General features: G+C 44.0%; 2 protein-coding genes and 4 non-coding genes across 7 annotated transcripts; 2 read left to right on the top strand and 4 right to left on the bottom strand.

The window, feature by feature from the left end:
- Positions 1-287: 287 nt before the first annotated feature.
- On the bottom strand, positions 288-4,425 carry LOC133222500 (gallinacin-9-like). Of its 2 annotated transcripts, XM_061372238.1 has the most exons (3): positions 4,265-4,425; positions 1,431-1,560; positions 288-722 (listed from the first exon to the last, which is right to left on the bottom strand). In XM_061372238.1, the coding sequence occupies exons 1-3, from the start codon at positions 4,320-4,322 to the stop codon at positions 707-709; spliced, it is 204 nt and encodes a 67-aa protein (XP_061228222.1). In that variant the 5' UTR covers positions 4,323-4,425; the 3' UTR covers positions 288-706. The 2 variants fall into 2 exon arrangements, with proteins under 2 accessions (XP_061228222.1, XP_061228224.1); XM_061372240.1 differs by lacking the exon at positions 288-722 and having other exon boundaries at positions 1,427-1,560.
- A 7,954-nt stretch (positions 4,426-12,379) lies between these two features.
- LOC133222488 (gallinacin-10-like) lies at positions 12,380-12,917 on the bottom strand. Its single transcript, XM_061372220.1, has 2 exons — positions 12,760-12,917; positions 12,380-12,516 (listed from the first exon to the last, which is right to left on the bottom strand). Exons 1-2 carry the CDS (start codon positions 12,815-12,817, stop codon positions 12,380-12,382), a joined length of 195 nt encoding a protein of 64 aa, XP_061228204.1. The 5' UTR covers positions 12,818-12,917.
- Positions 12,918-23,781: 10,864 nt separating this feature from the next.
- Positions 23,782-23,853, bottom strand: TRNAW-CCA (transfer RNA tryptophan (anticodon CCA)). Its single transcript has one exon. It is a non-coding gene; the product is annotated as a tRNA-Trp (tRNA).
- A 620-nt stretch (positions 23,854-24,473) lies between these two features.
- On the top strand, positions 24,474-24,545 carry TRNAW-CCA (transfer RNA tryptophan (anticodon CCA)). Its single transcript has one exon. It is a non-coding gene; the product is annotated as a tRNA-Trp (tRNA).
- An 829-nt stretch (positions 24,546-25,374) lies between these two features.
- TRNAR-ACG (transfer RNA arginine (anticodon ACG)) lies at positions 25,375-25,447 on the top strand. The gene has a single exon. It is a non-coding gene; the product is annotated as a tRNA-Arg (tRNA).
- Positions 25,448-26,179: 732 nt separating this feature from the next.
- Positions 26,180-26,252, bottom strand: TRNAR-ACG (transfer RNA arginine (anticodon ACG)). The gene has a single exon. It is a non-coding gene; the product is annotated as a tRNA-Arg (tRNA).
- Between the last annotated feature and the right edge of the window lie 52 nt (positions 26,253-26,304).

The following is a 26,304-nucleotide window of genomic DNA, read 5'->3' as shown; positions in this document are numbered from 1 at the left end:
GGCTCTGGCACAGGGTGCCCAGAGAAGCTGTGGCTGCCCCGTCCCTGGCAGTGTTCAAGGCCAGGTTGGATGGGGCTTGGAGCACCCTGGTCTAGTGGAAGGTGTCCCTGCCCATGGCAGGGGGTTGGAAGTGGATGATCTCCGAGATCCCTTCCAGCCTTAAGCATTCTGTGACTCCATGATTCAGGTTGGGCTGGCAGATGCAGCCTTGGAGAGAAGCAGAGGGCTGAGCCTGCTTCCTAAACCCCAGCCTGGTGCCCTGGGATGGGATGACAGAGGAAATGAGCTCTAGTGCTTTTTGATTTATTAGTATATATGTTCTCGCACAAAACACTGCAACACAGACACTCTGCAGGATGATTTAACAGGGCTTAGGGACATGCACACTTGAATTAACTCAATTTAGTTAAATAAATTCCATTTACAGGTTGATTTTATAGACAACAAAGCCAGCAAAAGCTATCCTGACGTACATGAGCAAATACGAGCAATGTGGTTTCACAGTGATTTTGCTTTTATTAGAACTCAAGTTGCAAATCTCTTTATTGGGGTACAAAACCTCCTCAGACCTTCTTTAGCTCATAAGGGTCTTTGCCTTTGTGTGAAAGGCTCCCCAAGATTGCACTGAGACTGGGATCCACTGGTGTCAAAGGAAGAGAGGTGTCTTGGATGCCCAGATATTTATGTGGTCAATGAGGTGTCAGCTCTAGGAACTGGGTGTCCTGCAAAGAAACCCAATTAGATTAAACAGAAATGCAAATAACTAAAGCAAAACGAAAGCAAAACAAAAGAATGAAATGGTACCAACTGCAGAGCTGGACCATGGCGTATTACAGCATCACTCTGCATGGTGTATCTCCTATAAATGCAGATGCTTTCTTGCTTGTACCGATGAAAATATGACAGAGGGTTTCCACCTGTAGGGTGGAAATGTCTTATGGCACTTTGTACCAAGTAATGCAGATGGAGAACTGCATGGCTGCTATGAGTCCTCACTTACTTAATGGTTATCCTGTGCTGTTAAGCTTTATTTCTGTAGTGCAAAGCGCCATGCTGCTGCCTGTGTGGGTTGAAGGGGACTCCTCAGAGCTGTCTCAAGTCAGTTGTGTACACCCTGAATAGTAGGGGCAGAGCTGATAAAAGAGCCCTGGTGCAGACTCATGTTGGAAGAAGTTATTAGTGATGTTATTAGCAATATTAGATGCTATTAGTGATGAGGAGATTCAAAGGCCATAAGCGGGAGTGTGAACTCAAACCTGCTTTGTTTTCTGGCTTTTTGTTACCAGGCACAAACCCCAACAATTTATGGGGCTTATTTGAGAGCATAGGGGGCTGAAGAAAGTGGCCTATTTCATGCCAAAAGGGGGAAAAGCCCAGTAAGCCTGTCTGCTCCTGGTTCAGCAGCATTTCTCTGGAGGAGTTTGTCTTACCATTTGCAGCATTTCAGCTTCCCACTGCGGCAGGTCCCAATGTTAACCATAGGAGGAGAGCATTCAACAAACGAGCAGGAGCCCCGGTTTTGCCGGCATGCTGCAGTGTCAGCATCTACCTGGCTGTAAGCTGCCAAAAGAACCCCAAGGGAAAATTCATGTTCATTTGTCAAGGTAGAGGACTGGAGACTTGCAGCATCAGATTTACCTGGCATGGTATGTGGTTTCCTGCCACAGTGCCTGGTTTGTTGTTGAGGTAACCTAATCACACCTTCTTAAGGTCTTTACACCCATATAAAATGCAAACTAACCAGAAGAGCAAGCTGTAATGTTAGAATCTCTCCATTAAGAAAGTCCATTGAAAGTCTCCAACAAAAGAGACAGTCTCCCTGATTAATATTGACCCAAAGATTACTGTCTGCTTCATTAGCATCCCTTCTAGACACATGTGCTTGTCATCCCAGTTACACACAGAAATACTAGGTTATATGAAAAACCCACAAGAAGCACAGAAAAATGCATGTGTAACATTAATCCCACATTACTTTCAGAAACAGAAGTGATGATATTCAAATACAAATGTCCTAAACTGAGTTTCTGCAAAATTTCAGTTCAAGTTTCAGCAAATGTAAAGCATATTTATGACTCATAATCTTTATCTCCTACTTTGAATATCTTCCTCTGAGGAAGAAATGAGCATTAAGTGTGAGTGGCATGCTCAGAAGAAACCTGTGCACTGTATTACCATGTAAAACGTGGTATGGCTAACACTTCAGAGCAGATAAAACTTCAGAAAAGACAAATCTTAATCACAGCTGCAACAAAGGGACTAACATTTGCTCAATTGAAATGTTTAATACACTTAAAAACACACCATTAAATAAAGTCAGTGGCTGTTGTCACTAATACTCTATATGATTTTGTGAGATGCTATGCTGTTTTTGTCATGCTGGTATGTTTCAACTGAAGAGCCAAATGTTCAGATGGGGGTAAATGCTGTAGCTCCATCATTATCAGGGGATCTGGCCAGGTTTACTCCAGCTGAGAAGCTGGCCCCAAGTTCAGGTTTGAGTATTTCCAAACTAAATATTACTTGTTCCCACTGGGATGTCCAGCTTGAGATTCAAATTGTGTCATTTTTGTATGTTTTAAATGAATCTCTTGCATCAGTTAGAGCCCTGTACATCTGTGCACTAAAAAGGCGAAAGAGGCTTTTATCATTTGCCCCAGCTTCTTGTTAAGCACAAACCTGATCATCTCATCCAGTACTTTCTGTGCCTAGATCAATCCACACCTGTCAACAAACTGGATTTTATCCTTCATTTGAAAGGCATGTGGGCTTTATTCTGAATAAGACTTGCCACATTTCAACCAATTTGACCTAGTGGTTTTCAAACCTTTTCTCTTAATCACACACTATTCAAGGATTATGTGCTGTTGGTTTCACTGAACTGATTTTAAAGGCATCGTTAGACCTTGGTTTCCCTTGTCTCCTGAATTAAAAATCCCTGTAGTGCCATGGGTCTTTTCTGTGTGTAAATCTTCATGAAGAGATATAAAACAACCTGTTGCCCTTTTCGAGAGACTCCTGGAATTGCACCTGCCTTGCAGCCATCTCAGAGGTGACAGACTGTTTTGAAATAAAAAATACTTTTTGTGATGCATACAATAGGAAAAATCAAAGAAAGCAATCCAGAAGCACATATTACAGGCTTTGTCCAAAGCACCTACAACTGCTTTTGGCCTTAGTGGTTCTACATTTCTTTGAGTAGACAGACATGTGCAGGTCCAGGAAAGTAGGTACTAATTTGTGTCTACTGCAAACCAAAGCAAGGATGGAGACAGTTTAAACTGCTCTGAAGTCTCCCAAACAGCCTGGAATGATGCATATGCTCTAAACCCAGTTAATGGACATGAACAGTACAGAGTTCAGGGAAAGATCCACAGTCACAGCTATGTTTTTCCAAAACTATAGGATGTCTACTTATCTAGGATACACAGGAGGTGCGAGTGAGAATGTGAGAAGAGAAAGCTCTCACATTGCAGGGTTGACTCTTAAGTATCAGCCTAAGAATTGCCTCAGTGGAATCATCATAGAATAGTAGAACTGTTTACGTTGGAAAAGACCTTTAAGATCATCAAGTCCAACCATTAACCTAACACTGCCAAGCCCACTACTAAAACCATGTCCCTAAGTGCCACACCTATGCATCTGTTAAATACTGCCAGGGATGGTGACTCCACCACCTCCCTGGGCAGCCTGTTCCAATGCTTGAAAACCCTTTCAATGATGAAAGTGTTCCTAACATCCAATCCAAACCTCCCCTGGCACAACTTGAGGCTGTTTCCTCTTGTCCTATTGCTTGTTATGTGTGAAAAGAGACTAGTCCCCACCACACTACAACTTCCTTTCAGCTAGTTATAGAGAGAGATAAGGGCCCCCTCTCCGCAGCCCCCCACCCCGATCCTTCTCTTCTCCAGACTAAACAACCCCTGTTCCTTCAGTCACTCTTCACAAGACTTGTCCTGCAGACCCTTCACCAGCTGCTCCATAGCATCCACTGGCACCAAGGTCAATACACAGGAGCATCTCTTGTTCTGTCATGTCATTGTATGACTGGAACGCAAGATGCTAGAAAGAAACCATCAGGAAGACTATCAAGGCGTTTGGCTACATAGTTTAAAGATTAGGACTATGACTAGGGAAGGGGACTTCTAATATGAAAGCCATGGAAGCCAAGAACACAGGTGTTCTGAACCTCAGCACTAGGCCCTAATGAAGCTTTCTCTACATGCACACTTTTACTTTCCATCTCATCTATTTTCAGTCTTACCTGGAGCAGCTTGGAAGAGGAAGAAGAGAGCAGCAACGAGGAAGAAAAGGATTCTCATGATGCCAGATGGTAGTAGGATAGTCTTTGCAGCTTTGAAGATGCTCAACAATGGACAGAAGCTGGTGTCTGGGGCAGAACACAGTTAGTCTCTCTACTTATAAAGGCTTTGGGATGGAGTAGTCCAGAAAACTAGGGGGTGGAGGACTGGCTGTCTGAGGAACAGTGAGTTCATTGCCCTGTTGCTATAGAGACTGATGATGTATGACGATGTTGCAACCTAACACATTTGAAGACGCTTGACTTGAGCAATGGCCAAATCAAATGACCAAATGCTAGCCGATCTGAGCAGCCAGATTACTCAGTGCTTGCCTGCCCTGTGCCAGCTGGTGGGCTGCACCCAGGGAGGACACAGGATTGGAGGAGGAGGGAGGTGGGTTCCTGTGATGCACAATACTGTAAACCTTGTGAATCTGCTGATGTCCAGTGGCTTTTGGCCATGGAATTATGACAGCCTGTGCTCCCCTCAGCCACCAGGCATGGTGAGCATGGCAAAGGCAGGAAAGCAGGCCTGCAGGGCTGCATGAAACAAGGAGGCAACAGACCCTCCTCCTTGAATGCAGGAAGGGATCATAGTGTTAGTCCTTGCTTGGACTGGAATTGTAGGGCTGTAACTGAGGAAGGCAGGGTAGGGATGAAAAGGTTGTGGATGTTGGCCCCTATGGCTATGAAATTGGGCAGATATGGTAGTAGCTCCAGTTTCCCAGATGTTCTTCTAGCATGGGTTAGGGCCCAGTTACCCTCTGCATCTTATACTTGTGACTTTAGCTATGGATTTGTACCAAACCTTGAAGAAGAAGTCATTAGAAAGGACTGGGAGGGACACCACTGTGTGTTGTGCATAGCAAACTGCACCCCAATTCCCTTTCAGAAATCAGCTAAGCTCTGTCCTGAGAAAGGGGAGATCATGGTGCTTCCTACACCGTACTCTGGTGGTTTGAAATTACTTCCAAAGTCTAACCTTTGCAGAGAGTCTAAACCTACTTTTCTTTGCCCCAAATAACTGGTTTAATACCTTTTTCCCTTGCTGCTAGTCACCTTCCTGATGTGGTAATGAAGAGAGTCATGCCTCTCTTTCTAATTTCATAGATTCAACATACCAAGTCTACTTGCATGTGATGCCTCCACATCTCTCATCACCTTGTAACCTTCCTTTGTATCTGTAAATAAATACAAGCTGATTGCTTTTCATGCATGTAAAGGAGCAGCAGTGTATAACATGGACCAGAGGAAGTGTCATCAGAGCTTTGTACAGCACTCTTACTGCTTGTCCCTGTTTCCAAGAATGCCACTCCTGAGACATATGAGAAACGCAAGAGCAGGTTTCTTTCAGACACAGTATAATCCAGGAATCATTAATGAAATCCAGTCATAAGGGTGCTTAATTTTTTACTGATTCAGTGAGAGCAGCAAACTGGAGCGACGGAGAATAACAGCAAGAGGTGAGTTATGTCTGGAAGCAGAGGTCAGAGATGTCTGCATCTGGTGAACTGGCTGCTATAAACTGGGTGTAAGGCACGAAGTGGGTGCTCCAATTTGTGCAAAACCCACATGAGTTTTCTATGTCAGGACCAGGACTGAGAAACAAGTGAAAATCCTCTTTACACTGGAGGGCAGATGAAGAGGTTGAGGAGCGGCTCATGAACATCTTTTCCTCCTCACCAGGTTGTGCTACTATGTACAGCTGGCAGGACATGTAGGACTGGAAGCATTGCCATGGGCATCCTGAGATCCAAGGGAAGGAGAGGAAGCTTCACATCTGACTCTCTCATGTGATGGGCCCAACATTCAGAAGATGCTTGGGATTATCAAGCCCGTATCTCCCTCTTTTTGCACCTCCCAGACTGCCAGTCGTGGAAAATGTTCTGATTGTAAATCATGGCCAAGCATAAGGAAGCCCTCAAGGCTGAAGTCTGTTTGCAAAAAAAACAACAGGACTTAATGGAGAAGGGGAATGTGCATGTCTGTTCCTTGCATAATTCTGTCCCAGGTGGCACAAGGGGCAGGGGTGTTTGTTTTGGGGGTGAGGCTGATGGGCTTTGCTCAAACCCTGCCAGGCTTGGTCCATGCCATCACACATTGTCCAATGCTCTTTGGAACCAAACAAATTGGAAAGAAGGAAGGAAAGGGTGAGCAGCTCCATTCTCCTCACTTTCCTCCTCCAGAGCTATTTGGAGATTGGCAGCAATGCTTGTCCTGCACCCAGGCTCCCTCCATGGAAATTTAAACACACCTAGGGTGATAACAGGCCCCATGAAGACTGCTTGGCACTGGGGAAACGAAGCCTGGGCAAGGTGCCCCACTTCTTCCTTCTCCTTGAGGACAAGGAGAAGATCTTGGCAAGAGTCATCAGCATGCTGAGAAAGCAGTGTATCTGTTACTGATGGGAAGTTATCTCTTGAGGTGTCAGAGTTAATATTTGACCTGATAGAAAAAGTGTGGGTGGGGAGTTTGTATGGGACCTGTCCTTGTGAAGAAATGGCCATTCGTCACCCTGAACAAGTAAACAAATTGCTTTGCTTTACTGTTACTTCAGAAGGCTTGTTGGTTTGTTCTTTGCATTTGCAGCTTGGGAAATGGCCACTTGTGGTCTCTTTTCTGGGATGCAGGGCATGGAGTGCAAATGTCTTTGGGCCTGAAGGAGAGTCCCTGCTTTTAATGACAACAGATGGGCAACTGATATGCCAGTGCAGAAGCGGAGAATTAACTTAGTGAAAATCTCCTGTGGTGTAGGAGTAAATAAACAGGTGGCAGCAAGCAGTGGTTTGAGCTCCCCTGCCCCAAATGTAAGTGCAAGGAAAATATGATGGTGAGAGGTACAGATGTTTACAGACAGTGATGGTGACGGTGGGTGGAAGGTACATGAAGTTCCTTCCTCTTGGTGGAGCACTTGATAAAGGCTGCTCATGCATAACACTAGGTTTCAGTGGGGGTTTCCACTAGGTTTCCAGTCCTAGTGACTGAAGTACTTGTCCAAGATCAACCATGGGATCATCTCCAATCTGAATCCCTGCCATGGAAGATAGCTGTGAGGGGAAGAACACACTGATCAGGAAAGTTTTGAGAAGTCTGAAATCCTATCACCATTCTGAAAACTGATCCATTCTACAGGTGATCAAGGAGGAGGTTTTCTGAGGTCCTGCATTAGCTTTGGGAGGTGAACATCAATCAAAAGAGCCCTTCTCCTGTAGCTTGAGCTACACTATCAAAGAATTAGCTGCCTTCCTGCCAGCCCTCCAAGAGAAAAAAGCAATGGTATGCTAGGAGAAAAGTCCTCAATAGACATGGGATGAGGAACTTCTTGGGAAGAACTCTCAGTCATCACTGCATGAGAGAGACAGGCCATGGGACTAGTCATTGTAGGGCTGTTTTCACAGGAGAGCTGTGTGAGCCAGCCAGCATGAGGCCAACCCCCGGCAGGCGATATGGGGAGTGCAGAGGTGAAGTAGAGACCCAAGGGGCTTCCTAGAAATTGGAAAAATGGGAAATGAGCCTGAAGTTACCCATGTACGGCAGTGAGGATGACTGCTGGTGTGAAAAAAAAGACCTTGATAGACATGAGTTACAGCGCCTAGTGACAGAAGTGAAGACAACTCTGTTTGGAGAAACACCTCTATGACTTAGACACTAGAGATATGGTTTTTTAGGACAGGAGGGAAATCTGAGGCTCAATCTGTCCCAAATTTATCCATATCTAATACCAGAGGTTATTTTCAGGAGAAACTTCAGGGATGGAGAACAGGTCATCCATGTCTGTAGTAGGAAGTAGAACATGAGCAGGAGATGGACTGTGTTAGTGTATTAGTGTGTTGTTTAAATATTATCAGGATCTTTGGTATAGCTTAGAATTGAGTCAGCTAGGCAACTCTGAAGAAATCTTGGGCATAGTTCAGGGGTTAGTATAGATCAGGAACTGTTCTTGGTACACATCTTGGACGCAATCTTATTTTGGAGGCCAAGGTCTTCCATTTCACCAGAAAACTGTGCCTGGACTTTTTAGTTGCTGATATAAATGTAAGATTACTCCAGCCAGGGAGATTACTGGAGGCATTTCAAACATGGGTTACTGTTATATCCTCAGGCCTTTTCTTGTCTAAGAAGCCACAGAAGTAGGTGAAATATGTGGTCCTTTGGTGTCATTTAACACTTACAGCATACAGTCCCATTGTAAATGTTGATTCAGAAGAAAGTGATTTAGCCTCATTTGACAGATTCAAAGCTACAAAAGTCAAGATTTTTTTTTTTTTTTTCACAAATACAGCTTATAGAAACCTTGTGCAGGGTATTTCCAAAATAACACCAAACATTTGTACATATTATCCTCTTCAGACTAACAAGACAAGAGTATTGTCAAGCTTTTACTGGATAAGTTAATACAAGAAGGAAATAAAACATTGCAGAACCTCTGTGTTAATTTGACCTATTCAGTTTCTGCATTTTCCTTGTGGTTTTGATCTGGGTTCTTTTTAGACCCTTTCTTTAGATAATAAAAACAGACCACAGTTGTGAGGAAGGAACATCTCTCTTTTTGGTTTGATGAAGTTCCAAAATCTGAGACATAGGAATCAATTGAATTGCTTAAAATTAGGCCTCAGTGCCATGGGGAAAGTCCTGGGAATTTTTTCTGATACACCTGGATGAAGTCAGCCCTGTGTTGCCCTAACAGCTTTTCAATATGAATGTAGGAAACTGACTCAAAACCATGGACTCTTCTCTCCATGACTAATTGTGACAGGAGAACCTAAACTGATTGTGCATCTGTAACTACTGGAGGAAACAATGAAAAACAACTTGGGTTTGCATTTTTAGCACCATAGAGCTCAGGGTTATATCTGTACAACTGAATAAAACAGGAGATTTCATTCACTGTTATGACTGCTATACAGATATAGAAATAGAAATAAATAGAAACAGAAATAGAAATAGAAATAGAAATAGAAATAGGTGTAGATATAGGTACAGGTATAGGTATAAGTATAGGTATAGGTACAGGTATAGGTATAGGTATAGATATAGACATGTAGATATATAGATACAGAGAGATAGAGATAGATAGAGAGATAGAGATATGTATGTGTACACTTGACTTCATAAATACAGTGTTGGGGTCTGAACTGTCTCTACACAGAACCACATAGCCAAGGTTTGGCGTGATACACTTGTTTTGAAAACATCAATCCTGTATTCACTAGCAGTCATAACAGTATGTATATATATACACATACACACACACACGATATATATAGGATGTATATTACACATATATGCATGCTATATATATGTAAAGTTTGCAGTACTGGAACTGGAGCTGTTTATTAGTTGCCATTTTGCCATTTAATCACTTACTATCAGGAGCTGCTTGTACAGTTCTTACAACTCAACTTTCAATCTTGTCATCCTGAACATTTTAGTATCATCAAAACTGGTTGCTGTTTTACCCATCCCCTTTTCCAAATCACTCAGAAATATGTGAGACTGCACACTCTTGTGTTTAAAAAGATTGCATGACTCAACGAGCTTAGAGTCAGAACCACAGAGAAAATCACTGTTAGTAACAATAGAAGATCAGAGTTGTTGGTTTAAGAAGATATTTATTTTTGTGTGTGAATAAAATAATAACATATATGTTGCTTCACATCCTTCAAGAGCTGCATGAACCTGGGCTGATTGAACATCCAAACATCACCGTGAGGTAGGCTGGAATAGGTGGCCAAGGTACCAAAGTGGCTTGTGTGTGAAAAGCAAGAAAGGGAGTGACTGCAGCAAAGAAAACCTGGATCTTCAGAAGCAGTGTGTTAACAGAACATGCCCTCTGGAAGCTTTTTTTCATGCTCATTTGCAGTAGGCTTTAAAAAGAGGAGGAATCCATCAAAATCACCTCCTCACGGCAGTGGAAATGTTGCTGGTACAAGGGCGTTGACTCAGGAAAGCCTTCTCTTCTTATTCTGCCACAGTCCTGTAAAGATATGAAGGGTCTTGTTGTTTTGTTGAAGTGTGATTGAAACTCAGTCTCTAAAAGCCTCAATACCTGCTAATTACCTTTCAGAATAAATGCACAGAGTGGGCTCAGCCACCTACAATTAGATGCCTCCATGGAAGGGTCCCTGTGTCTGCTGAGTGTCTAGGTCTGCAAGTATTCAATCCTCACTGGAATACTAGTTATATTACCACTAGTAATGAAATTTTAATTCTGCTCACCCCCAAATAAAGACTGGGGATTTGACTGAGTTACTGAACCACCCAAGTCTGGTGTCATTTGAAGAGTTCTGGGGTATCTGTTTGGCCTTCACCCATCTTTTCTGAAGCAGTGTTTTGCTGTAGTTCATGAGCTATCTCAGCCAGACATGTATATATATGTATATATACATGTATATTTAAACACTTGAAGGTACCTCAAATACCACTAAATACCTCAATGTATCTTTACTGAATCAAACTCTTTGCATCCAATTTAAAAGATTTCTTTTCAATCAACTCAGTAGATTGAATCCTAAGCTGGAAAAAAAACCTGATTATATTGTACCTCAGAATACCCTGTTGGTTTCAAATTCTACTGCTGTATTGATCAACCCAGCTGAAAGTCTACAATCCAAATAAGGAAGAGTTTTAATCCTGGACATTAGCACCCATCAATATCGCATATGGGTACACTCTTCTAAGGAAGAGTATTTCTATAGAAAAATTACACCTGGAAGCAAACTCGAGAGGTCTTGTTCTTTTCCTAGCCCCAGTTCTCCTTTGATCATGCTTTACAGATGTTCTCACAGAAATCTGAAGTTGGAAACCTGCCATCTGCTCCTACCAGACTCTTTGCTATCAGTAGAAATTGCTTTGTAAAGAGAATGATCATACACAGAGGCTAAGGAATCACATCATTCCTTTCCAAACCGTGTAACAGTAAGTTGCTTCTGTGCCATTTACTTACTTCCTTGAGTTCCTAAGTGGGTGCTTCCTTTGCATCTTAATCTTGTGACATCAAACCTGTCCCATTATTGGTATGATTTGGGTTTCCTGAAACCACCGTCTGACTGACGTGGGTATCCACATGCTGACCAAATGCTGTGAAACCTTCTCTCTAGAGCAATCTCATCACACTTTCTTCAGTCTCTGGGAACATTTAAACCCTGGCAATTCTATAAGTAACAGAATAAAGACTTCTGGAAAATTTAGAAAATAAGGATCTGAGCTCTCCCTTTGTTTTGAACTAGGCTCTGTCCAGTCACATCAGTGGCTGAGGATCTTGTTGGGATGAGTTATGCCATCACATCTGTTCTTTTCATTCTAAAATGCAGGAACATCTCCTCATTTCACACTGAATTGAGTGTGCATGGTAGTCACTGCAGCTGGCAATGATCATCATGTGGCCATCAGCAGGACAAAACTGCTCTAGGGATTAAATGCCTGGGAATATGTTTTATCCTAAGCTAAAGTGCATTCCTCAAAAGTGTGTTCATAACCTTGAAGCAGGAAAATATCTTTCTATAAGGAAAAATCCAGACATTATTAGGAAGTCATCTCCAAAGACAAAAGTGAGTTGCACACCCAGTTGTCTCCAGTCACTAACAAATTCACTCTTCTTCACCTTTCTAAGAACAGAACAGTGCTGGGGCAAGGAGAGATGGGAAGAGAATGAGAAGCAGAATTCTGTGAACATGCTTCCTCCCTTAAAATTCCTTTTTCTAGGTCATTTTGGAAATAAAAAGAACAAAGGGGGATACATTGTGTCCCCTGATGGGTGAAAATACTGTGAAATATTTTCCTAATGGTTTTTCAAAAAACTTTTTTCTTCCCATCACAATTTAAAATAAAGTGAAACACACTGATTTATGCAAAATTTTGACCCTCCTTTTACTCTCACACATAACTACCATAAAAATTAATTGCCTCCTTAAAAACACATCTACAGTGTGTGAACCCAACAACCTGCTCATCCTTCATCTGTACTCCTCACAAATGGCTGCCCTGCAAGCCCTATGGTCTTGTGCTTATTATTCAAGGAAACATCAGATAAAACAGCAGGACAAAGTTGCCTTTTGATGCCCTTCAGTCCTGTGGCACTTACCTTGAGCAGCATCTCAGCAGCCCCCCATGGCATGACCCTGAGGCAGTGAAGGTTGGTGGGCATGAGCCAGCACGGCAGAAATTTCCCTGGTTCCTGCACTCTGTAGTGTCAGGAAAAAGGGGATCTGCGGAACCTGTGGGGAGTGGAAGATGTTAAAACATCAGTTTTCAGTCTAAAATTTATGCTGCTCTAACAAGGATATTATTTATATCCTAAGATGTTCTCTAAGGAAGAGTGCCATTGTGAGCACAGGTGCTCTCGGTCCCATCCACTGCACAGCAGCATCATTATATCTTGCCTGTGAGTTGATGGTTGCTTTTCTTCACCTCTGCTTACAAGACCTTTTGTTTTTTGTAGGATTAAGTTTGCTTCTCACCTGAAGAAGCCTGGAAGAGGAGGAGGACAACAGCAAAGAGAACATAGAGGATCCTCATGGCTGCCAGTTGATTTTTCAGATTCGTGCTCCTCAAAGTGCCTGAATGACCAATGGAGGAAGAAGGTTGGTTGTGGAATAGGCTAGGAACGGTTCCTGGTATTTATAGGGCCTGTGGGATTATGCAAGTTTGACATCTGAGTGCTTTGTCAATAAGTAACAGCAAAGAACCTTCTGGAAAGCAGGGTGGTTATCTCTCTTATCACAGGTCCCAGTGAAATGTGCAGTGAATGTGTTGCAATGCCCAAGGGTGAATATCTACTGACTGTGCCGGTTACACAATGGGACCACCAGCCAAGCCCACCGAGCTGCACCCATTGCCTTTTGCCAGCCTGTTTCAAACACAGGCATGGGTTAGGCAAAGGGCTTTGGAATCAGCCACTGCTGGAGTCTGGTCCCCATGTTGATCCTGGATCTGTCGCTCACTGACGAGTCGCATGACATTTGTCTCCATCCCCCCATCCTGTCACTAAGAGGATGACATCAAAAGCACTAGGAAAGATCTGATATGATGCAACTTTGCTTCATCACATTTTAAACAGGTTTCAGACATCCTCATCCACTGCAGAGGGCTGATACAAAGCTCTCTCCCTCCTTTAATTCTCACTTGTGTACCACTGTGAGCGCTTTGCATTTTGACCAACTTTTGACATCCTTTTGTTTCCCCTCACATTGCCCAGAAAGTTGGGAGAATGGGCTGATTCCATGAGGATCTCAGCAGACATAATGCCTTGAAGAACAGCATCTCCTAAGGCTTCACTTCAGAGCATGATCCACATGGCTGTAAATTTTCTGAGAAGCACTAGTTAGGGGATCAAAGCACTGAATGCTCTCCTTCATCAGATCCTGAGCTAGATGTCAAATGACAGCAACAGCTTTGCATCCATGGGAATCCTCCCTTCGCCCTAATACTGGCACACATATTACACAGGTTGATCTCTGTCAAATACCAGGCATTTCTGCAGCTACTAGCTCTGACATTCTGGTTCAGCAGTTTGCTTCCTTATTGCCTTGTTTATGATATTCAACCCAGAGTTAATGGTATTTTTGTTCTAAGAATTATTTGCAGGATGAAAACATTACTGATGTTTATGTTTAATCTGCATACTAACAGGCAAGCTTAAGCAGTTGAGAAACTAACAAGGTGAGTTACTTAAGTGTTTATGCAGCAAATAACAGTTAGGTAAACACTGATTTCCCTCTTCCACCCATAAAATCTAATTAACCAGGAAATGCCAAGCACTCCAGAATGTCCTTTTTTGTACCCTTGCCTTGGAAATTACCTCTTCTTTTTTGCTGGCAACTGATCCACTTTCCCCATTTTTAATGCAGAGGATGGCAGAGTTGTCACTCCCTTCTTTTCTCTTTCATTGCCAGTGGGACACCCCGACAGACACCTGACCTACAACATGAATGTGAACAAAACCCTTTTGTTTTTTTATGAAGACCCTGTCACACAGACAGGACAATGGTGTTGTGATGTTTTGCAACGGGAAGTGTGGGTTTTGAGCACTCCTTGCTCCCTAAAGATGTCCATGCTAGAGAGGAGTCATGTTTTCCCCAACCAAAATCAGAACATGGTACAGGGAAAATCAATGACTGCTCTTTGCTATCACATGTTGTATTTGAACAAGCTTTGCTTGCTTTCAGGGCTGCGCTGTTTACCACCTGTGGAACAGAATAAATCTACTACCCAAGCCAAATTCTTTAATTTCAGCAGTGCAAACTGCCATAGCACCCACAGATTTTGCTGAACAATCTCATTTCTTGCAGAAGAAAATCAGCCTTATGGGAAATCGAGCAACATTTTAAGCCCTGCTAACACAGGCAGCCTGAAAATGTTATTCAGAGCAATGGAAAAATTCCATTACATTGGCTCCTGGTAAAAACAAAGACAAGTGCAAGCTGATTGCTTAAAACAAGGGCAAACTTGCATAAAACCCCTGAGGTGCAAAGCAGTTTGTGCAGCGCACCAGTGGCCTGGGCTGGAGCACGGCAGCATGTGTGTGGAGCTGTGCCCCATGGTAGTCAGGGCCAGGAAGGAGTCATGAAGACCATGGAATGGTTTGGGTTGGAAGGGACCTTAAAGACTATCTGGTTCCAGATGTCTTTTGAACGTTAACTTCCAGACATGGGAACTCAAGGAGCTGTAGGTACCTACCTTGGAGGTTTTAGGTATTAGGGAGGTAAACAGGTATTAGGGAGATTTTACCTGAAACCCCATGCAAGAATACTGCAATGCAAATAAGACATGAAAGATTCCATGAGAATATTGGTAGTAAATGAAAGGGAATACATGCATGACATTAAAAAAACATCTAATTTTGCCTTTGAGATGGGGAAGAGATGGGCAGCCTTTAATAGTAGAAGCTCCCTTACCTGGTACATCAGCAGATCTCTGTGCAATCATGAAGGATGCAATACATCAGAATAGTGCTGCCTTTATTTCTCACCATTTACTAACAGGCAACTTTATAAATCTGTAAGGTTTGCATAGACAAAGTTTTGATGTTCGCAATCCAATTTTGCTGAATTTTGCCCTAGCAGCACAGCTTTCTAACGGTGATATTGCAAGCAAAGTCTGAAACATTAAGTGGGGCCAGCCCTTGCAAACATCAGCTCATCCTCATAGAGGAGCACACAATGCCTGAGTAGATTTCTCAGTCTTCTGCAAGGCAGGTATTTCTCTTCATTTCTTCCCTTATTAGCTGACAAATGACCTCCCATAGCAGCTCAGAATGAGCACCGTATGCAATGTTGATTGCTTTCTGCCTCAACATTTTCTTGAAGACATTCTCTTAAGAACAACTTAAACAGTTAATGGCTAATAATTTTTTTTTTAGAATCTAAGAACTATTATACTTCTGAGAGTGGAGACTGATAGGACTTTATTTTGCCATTTTAACTGTAAGTATGCCTTTAAAGCCACACAGGCATGTGGTTATTTAGCAAAGTATATGTTTAAGTGACATTAAAACCAAATTCATACTAGCACATATTTCAGTGTTTTCCTGGATTTTCCCTTACACTGCATGCAGAGTAATTTATGTTTGCAGTGTTTGATCTTCTGTTAATCAGTAGTAAGTTAATTAGTATGATAATATGTTCTTCAATTGTGCCCTTTGTCTGATGCTTCCAAAAGTTAGCAAACAAGATGAAAGAATATAGACTGAAATCTTGCATTCATTTCATTTCGTCATCATCACCATGTTCACACTGGACAATTTTAGCCAGCACTTTGGGATTTTCCTAGTTTTGTAGCTGGCTAATCTTCTGTTTTACAGTTTTCTCCATAGGAAATCAATGTAAATCAAATTTACAGCTCTTCCCTTTGCAGTGTAAGTAACGGGTTTTTCTCTCCCACAGCTGACTACAGATACCTGGTGGTAAGAGATATGCACTCTTTGAACTTCTGCCTGGAGAGCTACAGGTGAATCTGACATCCAGCCTACTTATTTCTCCATTGCACCTTACACAGATACACCGTGCTCTTGTGTGAAGTATTCCCACATGTGACTTGTCAGTTTAGTGACTTGTCATTTTAGTGGCTTATGCCATTTCACTTGGACCAAATGGGTGCACAAGGATCAAAGCAAAGACCACCAGGCACATTTTACCTCTGATCTTCCATCAGTCCTCACAGTGCTTGTGATAGGTACAACACTCTTCTATTAGAGAAATTTCAGAGGAAGAGTACAGCAGAGCAGTGAGTGATCTCTGACATGCGAGATACTTCCCAGTATCACTGAAAAGGCAAAAGAGGAGGCTAGAGAGCCCCCCTGCATGTAAGGTTTGGGGATGCTGCAATGCTGAGGTCTGGGAACCTAGTCAATTATTACCTGCCCTTGGTTACTTTGATCTCAATTGCATGCGTCCTCATGTTGCAATCCATACAGTCAGTCAACATTAAATAGACCTTTACATAAAAACACTGAAAATCAGCACAGAGAATGTAATGTCCTCTGTGGCTGTAAAGCCCATATGAAAAGAATATTCCTCTGCAGAGATGAGGGTGAGAAGGAATAATAAACAGTGTTTGAGAGGAAGTCTGGGAAGCAGGATCACCTGTATGTTACCAAGAAAAGACTAGTACTCCCCTGGTCCTGCAGGATGAGTCTCCTGAGCTGTCACACAATGCTGGTGCTGCTGGCATGATGCTTTTCCTGGAAAGAGCTGAGGCTTCTGTGTGGATGTTATCATCTGAAATAGCACAGAAGCTTTAATTTTAAGAATTATCATATAATCAGAGAATCAGCTAGGTTGGAAAAGACCTTTAAGATCATTCAGTCCAACCTTTATTGTGCAGCTGATGATAAAATAAACCACCAGAAGTGTTTTCATTAGACAGTGAGCAGTGTCTAAATGCTTCCCTTTGTGCAGCAGCAAAATGTTGGATCCTATGGTGTATAGGGCAGACTTCTGTTGACTTGGGCACCATCATCATCAAAAAACCACTGGAGCTCCCTTGGCTCTTGTGAGGCAGGAAGCTGCTAATGCTGCTGCCACAATTGGAATCATACAGAACAGAGAGGTCAGAGTGTCATTGACCTTCACCTGCATAAGCATGCTTGTTTTCATGTGTAATAGACAAGTCCGTTGTGTCTTCTGCATCCAAGATTTCATTATAACCTATCAAGTTGCAGCTAGTACAGTTGGTAGAGTGCACAGTGATTCAGCTGACTTCTCTGCATCTGTACAGATTAAACAGTGTCAGGGTGTGATCACTGAAAACTGATCATCCACAGTATTAAACTATTAGAACAGCTCTGTCAGTTTTGGCCTCTGCCAAAAATTCCTGGGCTGTTTCAATGACTAGTCCTAGCTAGGAACTATTCAAGTAGAGTCTGATGTGGTCACCTTGTTTTGGAGGCTAAGGCAGTTGTACAGTATGGGTCACACCATGCCATAGGATCTCAGGAGCTAGATAAAGGCACTGTTACTAGTACAGAAGATAGCTTCCCAGTCTGTATTTGCAACTTATATTACAGGCACTCACATTTGGCTGGTTTTGCTCCAATTGCCCTTAAAAAAGTGCTCTGGCAACCACCATCCTTCCCCCTACCCATAGAACATCTATCTTGGATGCCTCCTTGTCTTGCTGATACAAACAATTTGGGATTAAGACAACCATCTTTTACATCAGTATCCTGATTAAAGTTTGGAGTTGCATAGGGCTTCTTCATTGTGCCTGTCTCTACTTGGGTGGCACCATCACCAAAGGAAATCACAGGATTAGGTGGTTGTAAGTGACATCTAAATCCCATGCTGAAAGTCAACCATTGCAGATCTCTACTTGGACACGTAACACACAGTGGAGGATAATACTAAAAGAGAATGTATCACCAATCTATAAAAAAAAATACATCCATGGAGTTATAAAAGATGACTTGAAATATAATCCTCTAAAGAACAAAGAAAACAAGCCACCCAGAGGAACCCCTTATAATAAATACCTAGTTACTTCAATTCATTTAGTTACTTCATTTCTAGCTCTCTGGAAAGCAGCTCACATCTTCTAATACCAATATCACAGTTAAAACCTGGTTATGTAAACCATGACGTAAACAAGTACATAATCTATTTCCAGTGAACTAATCAATGCATTGTGCAATGAATGCACATGGGGGCTGGAGGTGTGTGTGGTATTTGCTTTCTACCACCCAGTAAGCTATGCCTGCTCAGGATGGGAAAAGAAGAGGCAGTGCCTGGCTGGGGACTAGGAGCTCTTTCCTTGCACCTCCATCCCCAAGATGTTTGCTTTTCAGTTTCTAGTTTAAGACCAGTTTCACTTAATTTTATTGCTGGAACTTCACCCTTTGTGGGTTAGAAACATCTCAGTGTATGACTATACCATTTCTTAGGGGACAGAGGCAGGACTACAAGCATCTCCTTGATATCTGCTGTCCCTTAAATATCTCCTTGAGATAAGCTTCTATCAGGGAAGCCTCTGGGTGCACCATGTAAATCTGCTGTTTCATCTCCCCATCCGTGGATGGTGTTTCCTCACCACTCTGATCCTCATGATGAAAGATGAGACTTGGTCCAGTCTTAGCTGGGAGCAGGACTGATTTGCAGCATCTGCAGAAGCCAGCTTCAAAGGGTCTCTCAGAAGGAAAGGGAAGCTGCTGAGTTGTTAGTTTCTGACCTCCCTTGTTCACAGACACACTGATAGGGCATGAGCCAATCTGATTTTCATCTGCTGAAGTTCACAAAAAATCTCAAGGCCATTTGCAGTCACCCAACCCTGCAGCAGCTAAAAGGGTCACTTCCAGCCTTCTGCATAAAGGTCTCCACAGAACAACCCACGGCTCATAGCTCCTGCTTCCCTGTGCATGACTTTGCTGGGAAACCATGAATTTAACAGCAGCACCTCACCCCCACCTCCAAGGGTGGGATTCCTCCTGGGTAATGAGCCGGACACTAGCAGGAAAATGACCTTTGGAGAGGCCAAGACTTGCTAACAGCGTTAAGGACTGCATTTCTCAAGAGCCCTCTGTACACTTTTCATGCCCACGCCTTTGCAGGGGGTGTAAAACAGGCTGACCCACACTTCACCCTCATCTCCAGCCCTACAGAGGGGCAACATGATTGGTTGTATGGGTGTTGATGCAAAGAGCATATGTAAAGGTTTGGCCTTGGTAAGGAATTGCAAAAGTATAGCAAAAAACCTAACTTCTTATCAGTGCACAAATATGTTACCCCTCCACAGGCAAGCCCCGGGGATCACTGTTCTTTGGGTACGATTTGCAATGCAGAATCTTATGGGCAGCCTAGTCATCATCTGAAGCTATGAATAACATATATTTAGCCTTAAAATCTGTGTTTTCTTTTCTGTTTGACTCCTTCCACTGGACTGGGGTGGAAGGATGGATAATGAATAGGAGAAGTTTGGTATGCTAGAAGTCATTCTGGCATAGCTTCCTGTGTGCTGATGGAGTCTGGTCATAGGTGGTGATGGAGTTAGTCCAACAGTGACCAGAATGATGTTGCCAGAGGAAGGATGGGCAGGTTAGTTGTGTCAACTATTCAACTAAAGATGATGGAGACCATTCCTAAGGCAGCTAGGATGCCATTCATAAACTATGGATGGCCACATCCACAAACTCTTTCACCCTGCAGAATGAGATGGCTGAATTAAAACTCTCTATTGAGAATGGTCCCATGCCAACCCCTAGCTGTGCCCAGGGATAGTTTGGGCTGGTGCTAGTTGGCCTGGGCACAAACTGCACCCAGGTTAGCCGATATTATAGAGACATGGTCCTATACCTCTGCCCCAAAACTCATTTACTTGCCAACATGGACGTGATGCTGCCCCAGGGAATTTTCCTATGGATGTTCTCAGAAGAGACAGTGGATAAAACCTTTTCCTCTCTCCTTCTTCACCACTTATTTCCCCTGCCCCAAAGCACTCATCAGTTATGCTGGAATACTATTTGGACCAAAGCAGTTGCAATCACACCACAAATAAGTGAAATCTCTGGCTTTACCCCTACAAAATAATTGTCCCTTTCGATACAACAGTTCTTATTTGATCAGCCATCTCACCAGTATAAAGGATATCAGTCTTGTGCAGCATTTTAGTTGCAAGAACAGGTTTGAGTACAGGATCAGAAGCATAAAGAAAGCAAGCAAGCAAACAGCGGGGCAAAACCCCATTTGTCAGACAGCTCCTGTTCATACATAAGTGATAAAATGCTGTGGAAAAGATACAAAGGGAAGAAAATCTAGTTGATTTTCCATGCACAAAAGATTAAGAAGCAGCTGTTCATCTTCCACTGGCATAAAGCCTGTGGAAAGAGTGTGCTGAGAGAACAACACAGCCATAAGATCAGGCATCAATGAAAAGTGTACTGATAACAGCAAAATGAGAAGGTCTGCCAGGTCTTTCAAATGGGGGAATTAATGTTACCCAGAAACACTGTATCTGCATGGCTTTCCTCCTGCCTGTCTTAAGCTGTATAAAGCAGGGAACTCACCCTGCTGGGGAAATGGATAAACAGATTTTGCCTTTTATTCCTGATGTGGACCTGTAGATAAATGTACTGTGGACTGGAACAATGAGACTTTTATAGACAGCTCTCCATGCCTTGTTAATCATGATGCCCTTTGCACTGGAATTTGGTAGTCTCTCTTCTACCCTATCTGGTACCTGGAGAAGCCCTTCCCTAGGGGCAAGTCACCAACTGGAAAAGGAAATCAAGGCACAGAGAGAAGCAAGCAGAGGCTTGATCAGAGAAAACAAGAGAAACAAAGCTTGGGATTTAGATCTTAATAAATTGCTTCATTACTTCTCCAGCAGCCGTTTTATAGGTGATTTAGATAGAGAAGGAAAAAGAGGCTAAAGACCATATTATTGGCACTGGAATTAGGAATTAGTCTCCCTTCACAAACAGGAGTATCTTTCTCCTTAAAAATGTCCAGCAGAACACAAATGACCTTGCCTTCATCACTAACAGGGAGATGTGACCTTGTCCTCAACTTAGACACTGAACCTTGAATCAGCAGGATGGAGGGAAATGAAAACAAAACTTCCAGTGCAGTTGTGGGATTGTGTTAGAAGTGAGCACAGCCCAGTGGCACAGGAGAGGGACAGATGCTTATACAGCCTGATGTAACACTCTTCTATATATAATGTAATAAGGTTCTGTAATCATTTTCATCAGGAGAAATAGACAATCCAGAGCTGGACCCATCTGGCACTGTGATCAGGGATCCCAGCTCAGGGGAGCTGGGCTTGTGCTCACAGGCCCTCCTCACATGTCCTGCTCTGCTCAAGCTGGTTGTATGTCAATATTTAGAGCAAACCATTTCATGTAACAGACCTCGGTGAGACTGGTCACAATTTTCCAAGAACTGGATTTTCATTGGAAAATAGTCATATATGAAACAGCATTTATTATAAGGATTTACAGTTTTATGGAACATTTTAAAGCCTTTCTCTCACACCTTCCCATTTGATACTTCCTCAAAGGTTTATTCAAGTTAGAGTGTTCTAACTAGAAAAATTCAGGCAGTCTAAAGATTGTGAGATAATTTGATTATGAAGTAACCTATGATAAATTCTCTTGCACGGGAGACTTCAAGTTCTACTCCCTAGTAAACCACCGCTTTGATTAAACCCCACCAGCAGCCAGCCCTTGCCTGTATTGTGACTCAAGTCATTCCTGCTTTAAAAAAACAAAAGGCTTTAAAAACTCTGTAAAGTTCAGGCCATTGAAGAGTGAGGATAATTGTAAATCTCAATGTACTTTATGAAATGTAAAACCTGTTCCTGTTGGCTGCAGTGAAAATAATACTTCTCAGTAGAAGTACTCCAGAATAATGCTTCTTACCAGATACCGGTCTTTCAAGAGTGTGATAAAAGCATCCAACAATTTACACTAGATTGGGTTTTTTCAGCTGTGGAAGATCTGCAAAAGGAAATACCTGAGTTTTTTTCTTTTCAGACAAGTCAAAAGGGCAGAAAATCACAACACAGTGACAGAGTGGTGGCATAAACCTTGCCCCTGCTTCAGAAGCTGTGTGAATGCACTCAGCACGTACAGGGTTTGGCATGCACAGATTCTACCTGCAGTGTTTTCCCCATGGTACATCTATGTGCCTTTGGTGTACAACCAGGTGATCTCTCCCCTGCCTTTGGATGCTTTTGGATCCTTACTTGCTTTTGGAAGAGCCAAGGATATTGGCAGTGAGGCAGCGACATCTGGAGGACAGCCAGCCACCGGTTAAATCCTCTGCTCGCTCAACCCATCAGCGACACGCCAGGAGTTCTGGGACATGGGATAGGGACTCCTAGGTCTATGTTCATCAGAGAAGCAAGAATGGGAGTCACCAAAGGACCTACACTTGTTTTTTTCTGCCTTCTGTCTGTGGCTGTGATTACCAGGTAATATCAGGATTAGGGCATCCCCAGGGCTCTCCAGAGCTGTGATGCCAGGTTATGGGATGGTCTGAGCCCAGGGGGTCTCTATTTTCCCCTCTGTTCCCATCCCCCAAAACACTTGTGGAGGGTGTCAAGCAAGCTATGGGAAGAAAAGGGGTCTTCCAGGGCTGTGTCCAGGTAGACTTTTCATTAAGCTTCCTGTTTATGACTCTTAAAATTCACCCTAAAAGAGAACTTAAAAGAGTTCAACTACTTTTATTGAATTATAACTCACATAAGGTCAGAGCTTCGAGTCTCCTTTTCTTCCCAGTCCTCCATCTTCTCTGTCCATCTCACCAAGAAATGCATGGGAAACTAATAAGAGAATAAGAGAGTTAAACGCCCTGATGGCTAGTCCTGACAGCCTGGTTTTGGCTCCCACAGCTGGGTATTGCAACGGAATCAACAAAAAGACACTGACATAGTGAAGCAAGTCCACCACTAAGGTGGTGGGGATGTGATAGTCGAGATGTGAGGAGAGGTGGAGAGAATTGGGTATATTCAACCTGAGCAAGAAAATGTAAAAGGCTTTTATCCCAACCTTCAATCACCTAACAGCAGCGTGTACAGCAGATGGACCTAGACTTTTCTCAGAGCGCAGAGAGATAAGATTGGAGGCAAAACACCCAAAAAGCAATATGAGAACGTCTTGTCACAGGGTGCCATGCTTGCAAGGGCCCATGCTGCAATGCATAATGTGCCCTGCTATGGATCGGGAGAATGCAGGCTGGCCTTTTTGTAGAAGGGCACATCTGGAGTAAGATGCCCTTGTCCAGGAGGGGTATTGGGACCAAGAGAAGCTGTACACAGCCATGGAGCTGGAGCTGGAATGTCCATTAATCCTGTATCCTTTGTAGATATAGAATGAGGGAAGACTGAAGCAATCCAGACACTACCTAACAAGGGTCCAGCAAGGAAAGACTACTCTGCCATGGTGCAGTTACTGCCCTTCACTAGGGCTATGGGTTACACAATGGGAAGGTAAAAATAATTGCCAAGGAGATGTCCATCTCACAGTGAGATCCCATGGGAGGTGGACATCCTGACCCCGGTGTGATTTGAACACACAGCCTTCTGATCTGGAGTCAGACGCGCTACCATTGCGCCACGAGGTCAGGGCTGGGACAGATTCTGCTCAAACATCATCCTGGATTTTATGGCCATGGGTGTTCTCTGAAGGAAGGGGAGGAGCACCTCTATACTTGCCTTGTTAAGCCTGCAAGAAGGGCTCTAAACGAGATGATTCAGAGGAGGAATGCCAAAATGTGACCATTGCCCAGAGCAGCCCTATACGACCTGTCCTATGAGAAAGAGGCTCCTGTGCTTGGTGTCTCTAGAGGGGCAGGAGGGATTGTGACCAGCCACCTCCCTGCAGCGAGACACCCCATTTATCTGGTGAATGCACAGCACCCACCCTGTGGCAGGAAGGACCCTCATGCAATCTGACATCCTGGCTGGGGTCACCTTCCCCACAGAAGGAGATGGAGTGTGCCCTGGGTTCAGCTGCCTCCACATGCCCTGGACCCATGCTGTTTATTCTGCCCCTCTGCCCCATCCTTCCGTGGGCTTTCACCCCCAAGCAGGGTCACCATGCTGTGGACATCACTTTTTTGCCCTCTCCTCAAGGGGTGGCCCTGTATTCTCTACCTCCCATAACCCTTCTCCTAAGTGTCCCCATGGAGAGGACCCCACCACCCAGGCCAGGGTCTGTGATGGGGACCCACACCTCCACCCTGACCTCGTGGCGCAAGGGCAGCGCGTCTGACTCCAGATCAGAAGGTTGTGTGTTCGAATCACACCGGGGTCAGCCCTGGGGCACCACTGGACACCTTCTCATTCACCCTGCGTGAGGGTCAGGGCTCTGTGATGCACTGGCCAACTCCTGAGGAGAAAATGTGATGCCCAGCGTTTTCCTTTCAGTCAGGTGTGTCTCTGTGCTGGTTGGAGATTATGGATCATGACCATAGCAGAGGCCAATGCTGGGAGGTGTTGTGGTGGCTGTCTGCCACAGTTTTCCCTCATCAAGTAGGAAATGATGAATTCTTCCTAAAGGAAATGCAAGCTCAGTCACTTTGGGGGACCTGAACTTACCCTCAGGCAATATCTGCCTGGGAGTGTAAGATGTGATGGTAAGAAGGAGGATCTGGGGAGCTCTCATCTGCTCAGCCTCACCTCAGAGCCCACACAAAGGCTATGGAAGAAATACTCCTGAAAGGCATGCCCAAATGAAGGAAGGACAGGAAATGACCAGAAGCAGTGACCATGGATAAACCAAGGGAAGGTGACTCTTGGCAGTGTGATAGGGTTCTTTGGACACATTACTTCCTGGACAGTCAACAGGACACCAAGGAACATCGTTTGTCTTGACATTGGTTTGGCGTCTGACAGGGTCCCTCAGACATGTCAGTGTAGCAGGACACAGGGACACAGAGCCTAAGCTCAATCCCAAGGTAAAGCAAACTGGCTGCAGCAGGGAGCGGAGGGGTTGTGTCAGCAGCTGGCCATCCAGCTGATGTTCTTCAGTGCCTCATGTTGCACTGGATGTTGTTTGGTGTCTTAGTGATGGGCGCAGGGCATGTTCTGCAGGACGAAGGATGCAGAGCACCTGGCAGGGCCATGGGGATATTGAGGGGCAGGGGCCAGTGGCGCAATGGACAACGCGCCTGACTACGGATCAGGAGACTGCAGGTTCGACTCCTGCCTGGCTCAATGCTTTTAGCCTGGCCACAGCTCCTCCTGTTCCCTCTGCGAGGGCCTTCACCCCTCCCTGGGGCTTTCTGCAGGGCAAAAGTGCTGGGGTGTCCTCTTGCCCTTCAGGAAGGAAAGAGGTTCTCCAGATCTTATGGTAGAGCTGGGGCACAACAGCAAATCTCACAGCAGAATGAAGATGCCTCCTGAACTGCTCCCTGTAGGTTGGACAGACCCAGTCCTCAGGCTGTCCTGGCACGTCACGTGCTCTGGTCACCAACCATCTTTGAGGGTCACATTGGCCTTGCTGCTGTTTGTCAGTGCCTTGCCAAGTTCTGCACTCAACTTCAATAAGCCGCATGGAAAGCACAGACAGTAGAGCTGCACTGGTTACCCCGTCACAGATGCAGTATGTTGTGTTGGCCTTTGCTGAACTGACAGGTGAGATCTATGATTTTATCTTTAGTCCAAATTTTTACTCAACTTAAGACATTCCGATCAGCGCCCTGCCTGCTTGAACTCTGAGTACTCCAAGGATGTAGAGTCCACAGCCTCTCTCAGTGATTTGCCACCCCCATGATGAAAGTTTCTTTGGCCAGTATATTGAGCCTGATGCAAGGGAAGATATTGTTGTGCAGGAAGCCCAACAAGAAGGGAGAAACGCCAGGCAAAGGCAGTCCACTATGGATAAAGAGGTGGCCTTTGCTACAGGCCACTATTAATACACTGGCCAGGCTGTGGGCAGAAAAATGGCGAGCCAGGCAGGAGTCGAACCTGCAATCTCCTGATCCGTAGTCAGGCGCGTTATCCATTGCGCCACTGGCCCTCCTTGGACTGGGGGGGGGAGGGCTTCCCATTGCCAAATGGGCTTTCTGAGA

This window comes from Neopsephotus bourkii, unplaced genomic scaffold (genome assembly GCF_033783945.1).
Source record: "Neopsephotus bourkii isolate Nb327-2 ecotype Australia unplaced genomic scaffold, CSIRO-AGI_Nbou_v1 NB_1600, whole genome shotgun sequence".
Taxonomy (NCBI): domain Eukaryota; kingdom Metazoa; phylum Chordata; class Aves; order Psittaciformes; family Psittacidae; genus Neopsephotus; species Neopsephotus bourkii.
Note: the sequence above shows the minus strand (reverse complement) of the source record. Positions and strands in the feature narration are given on the sequence as shown.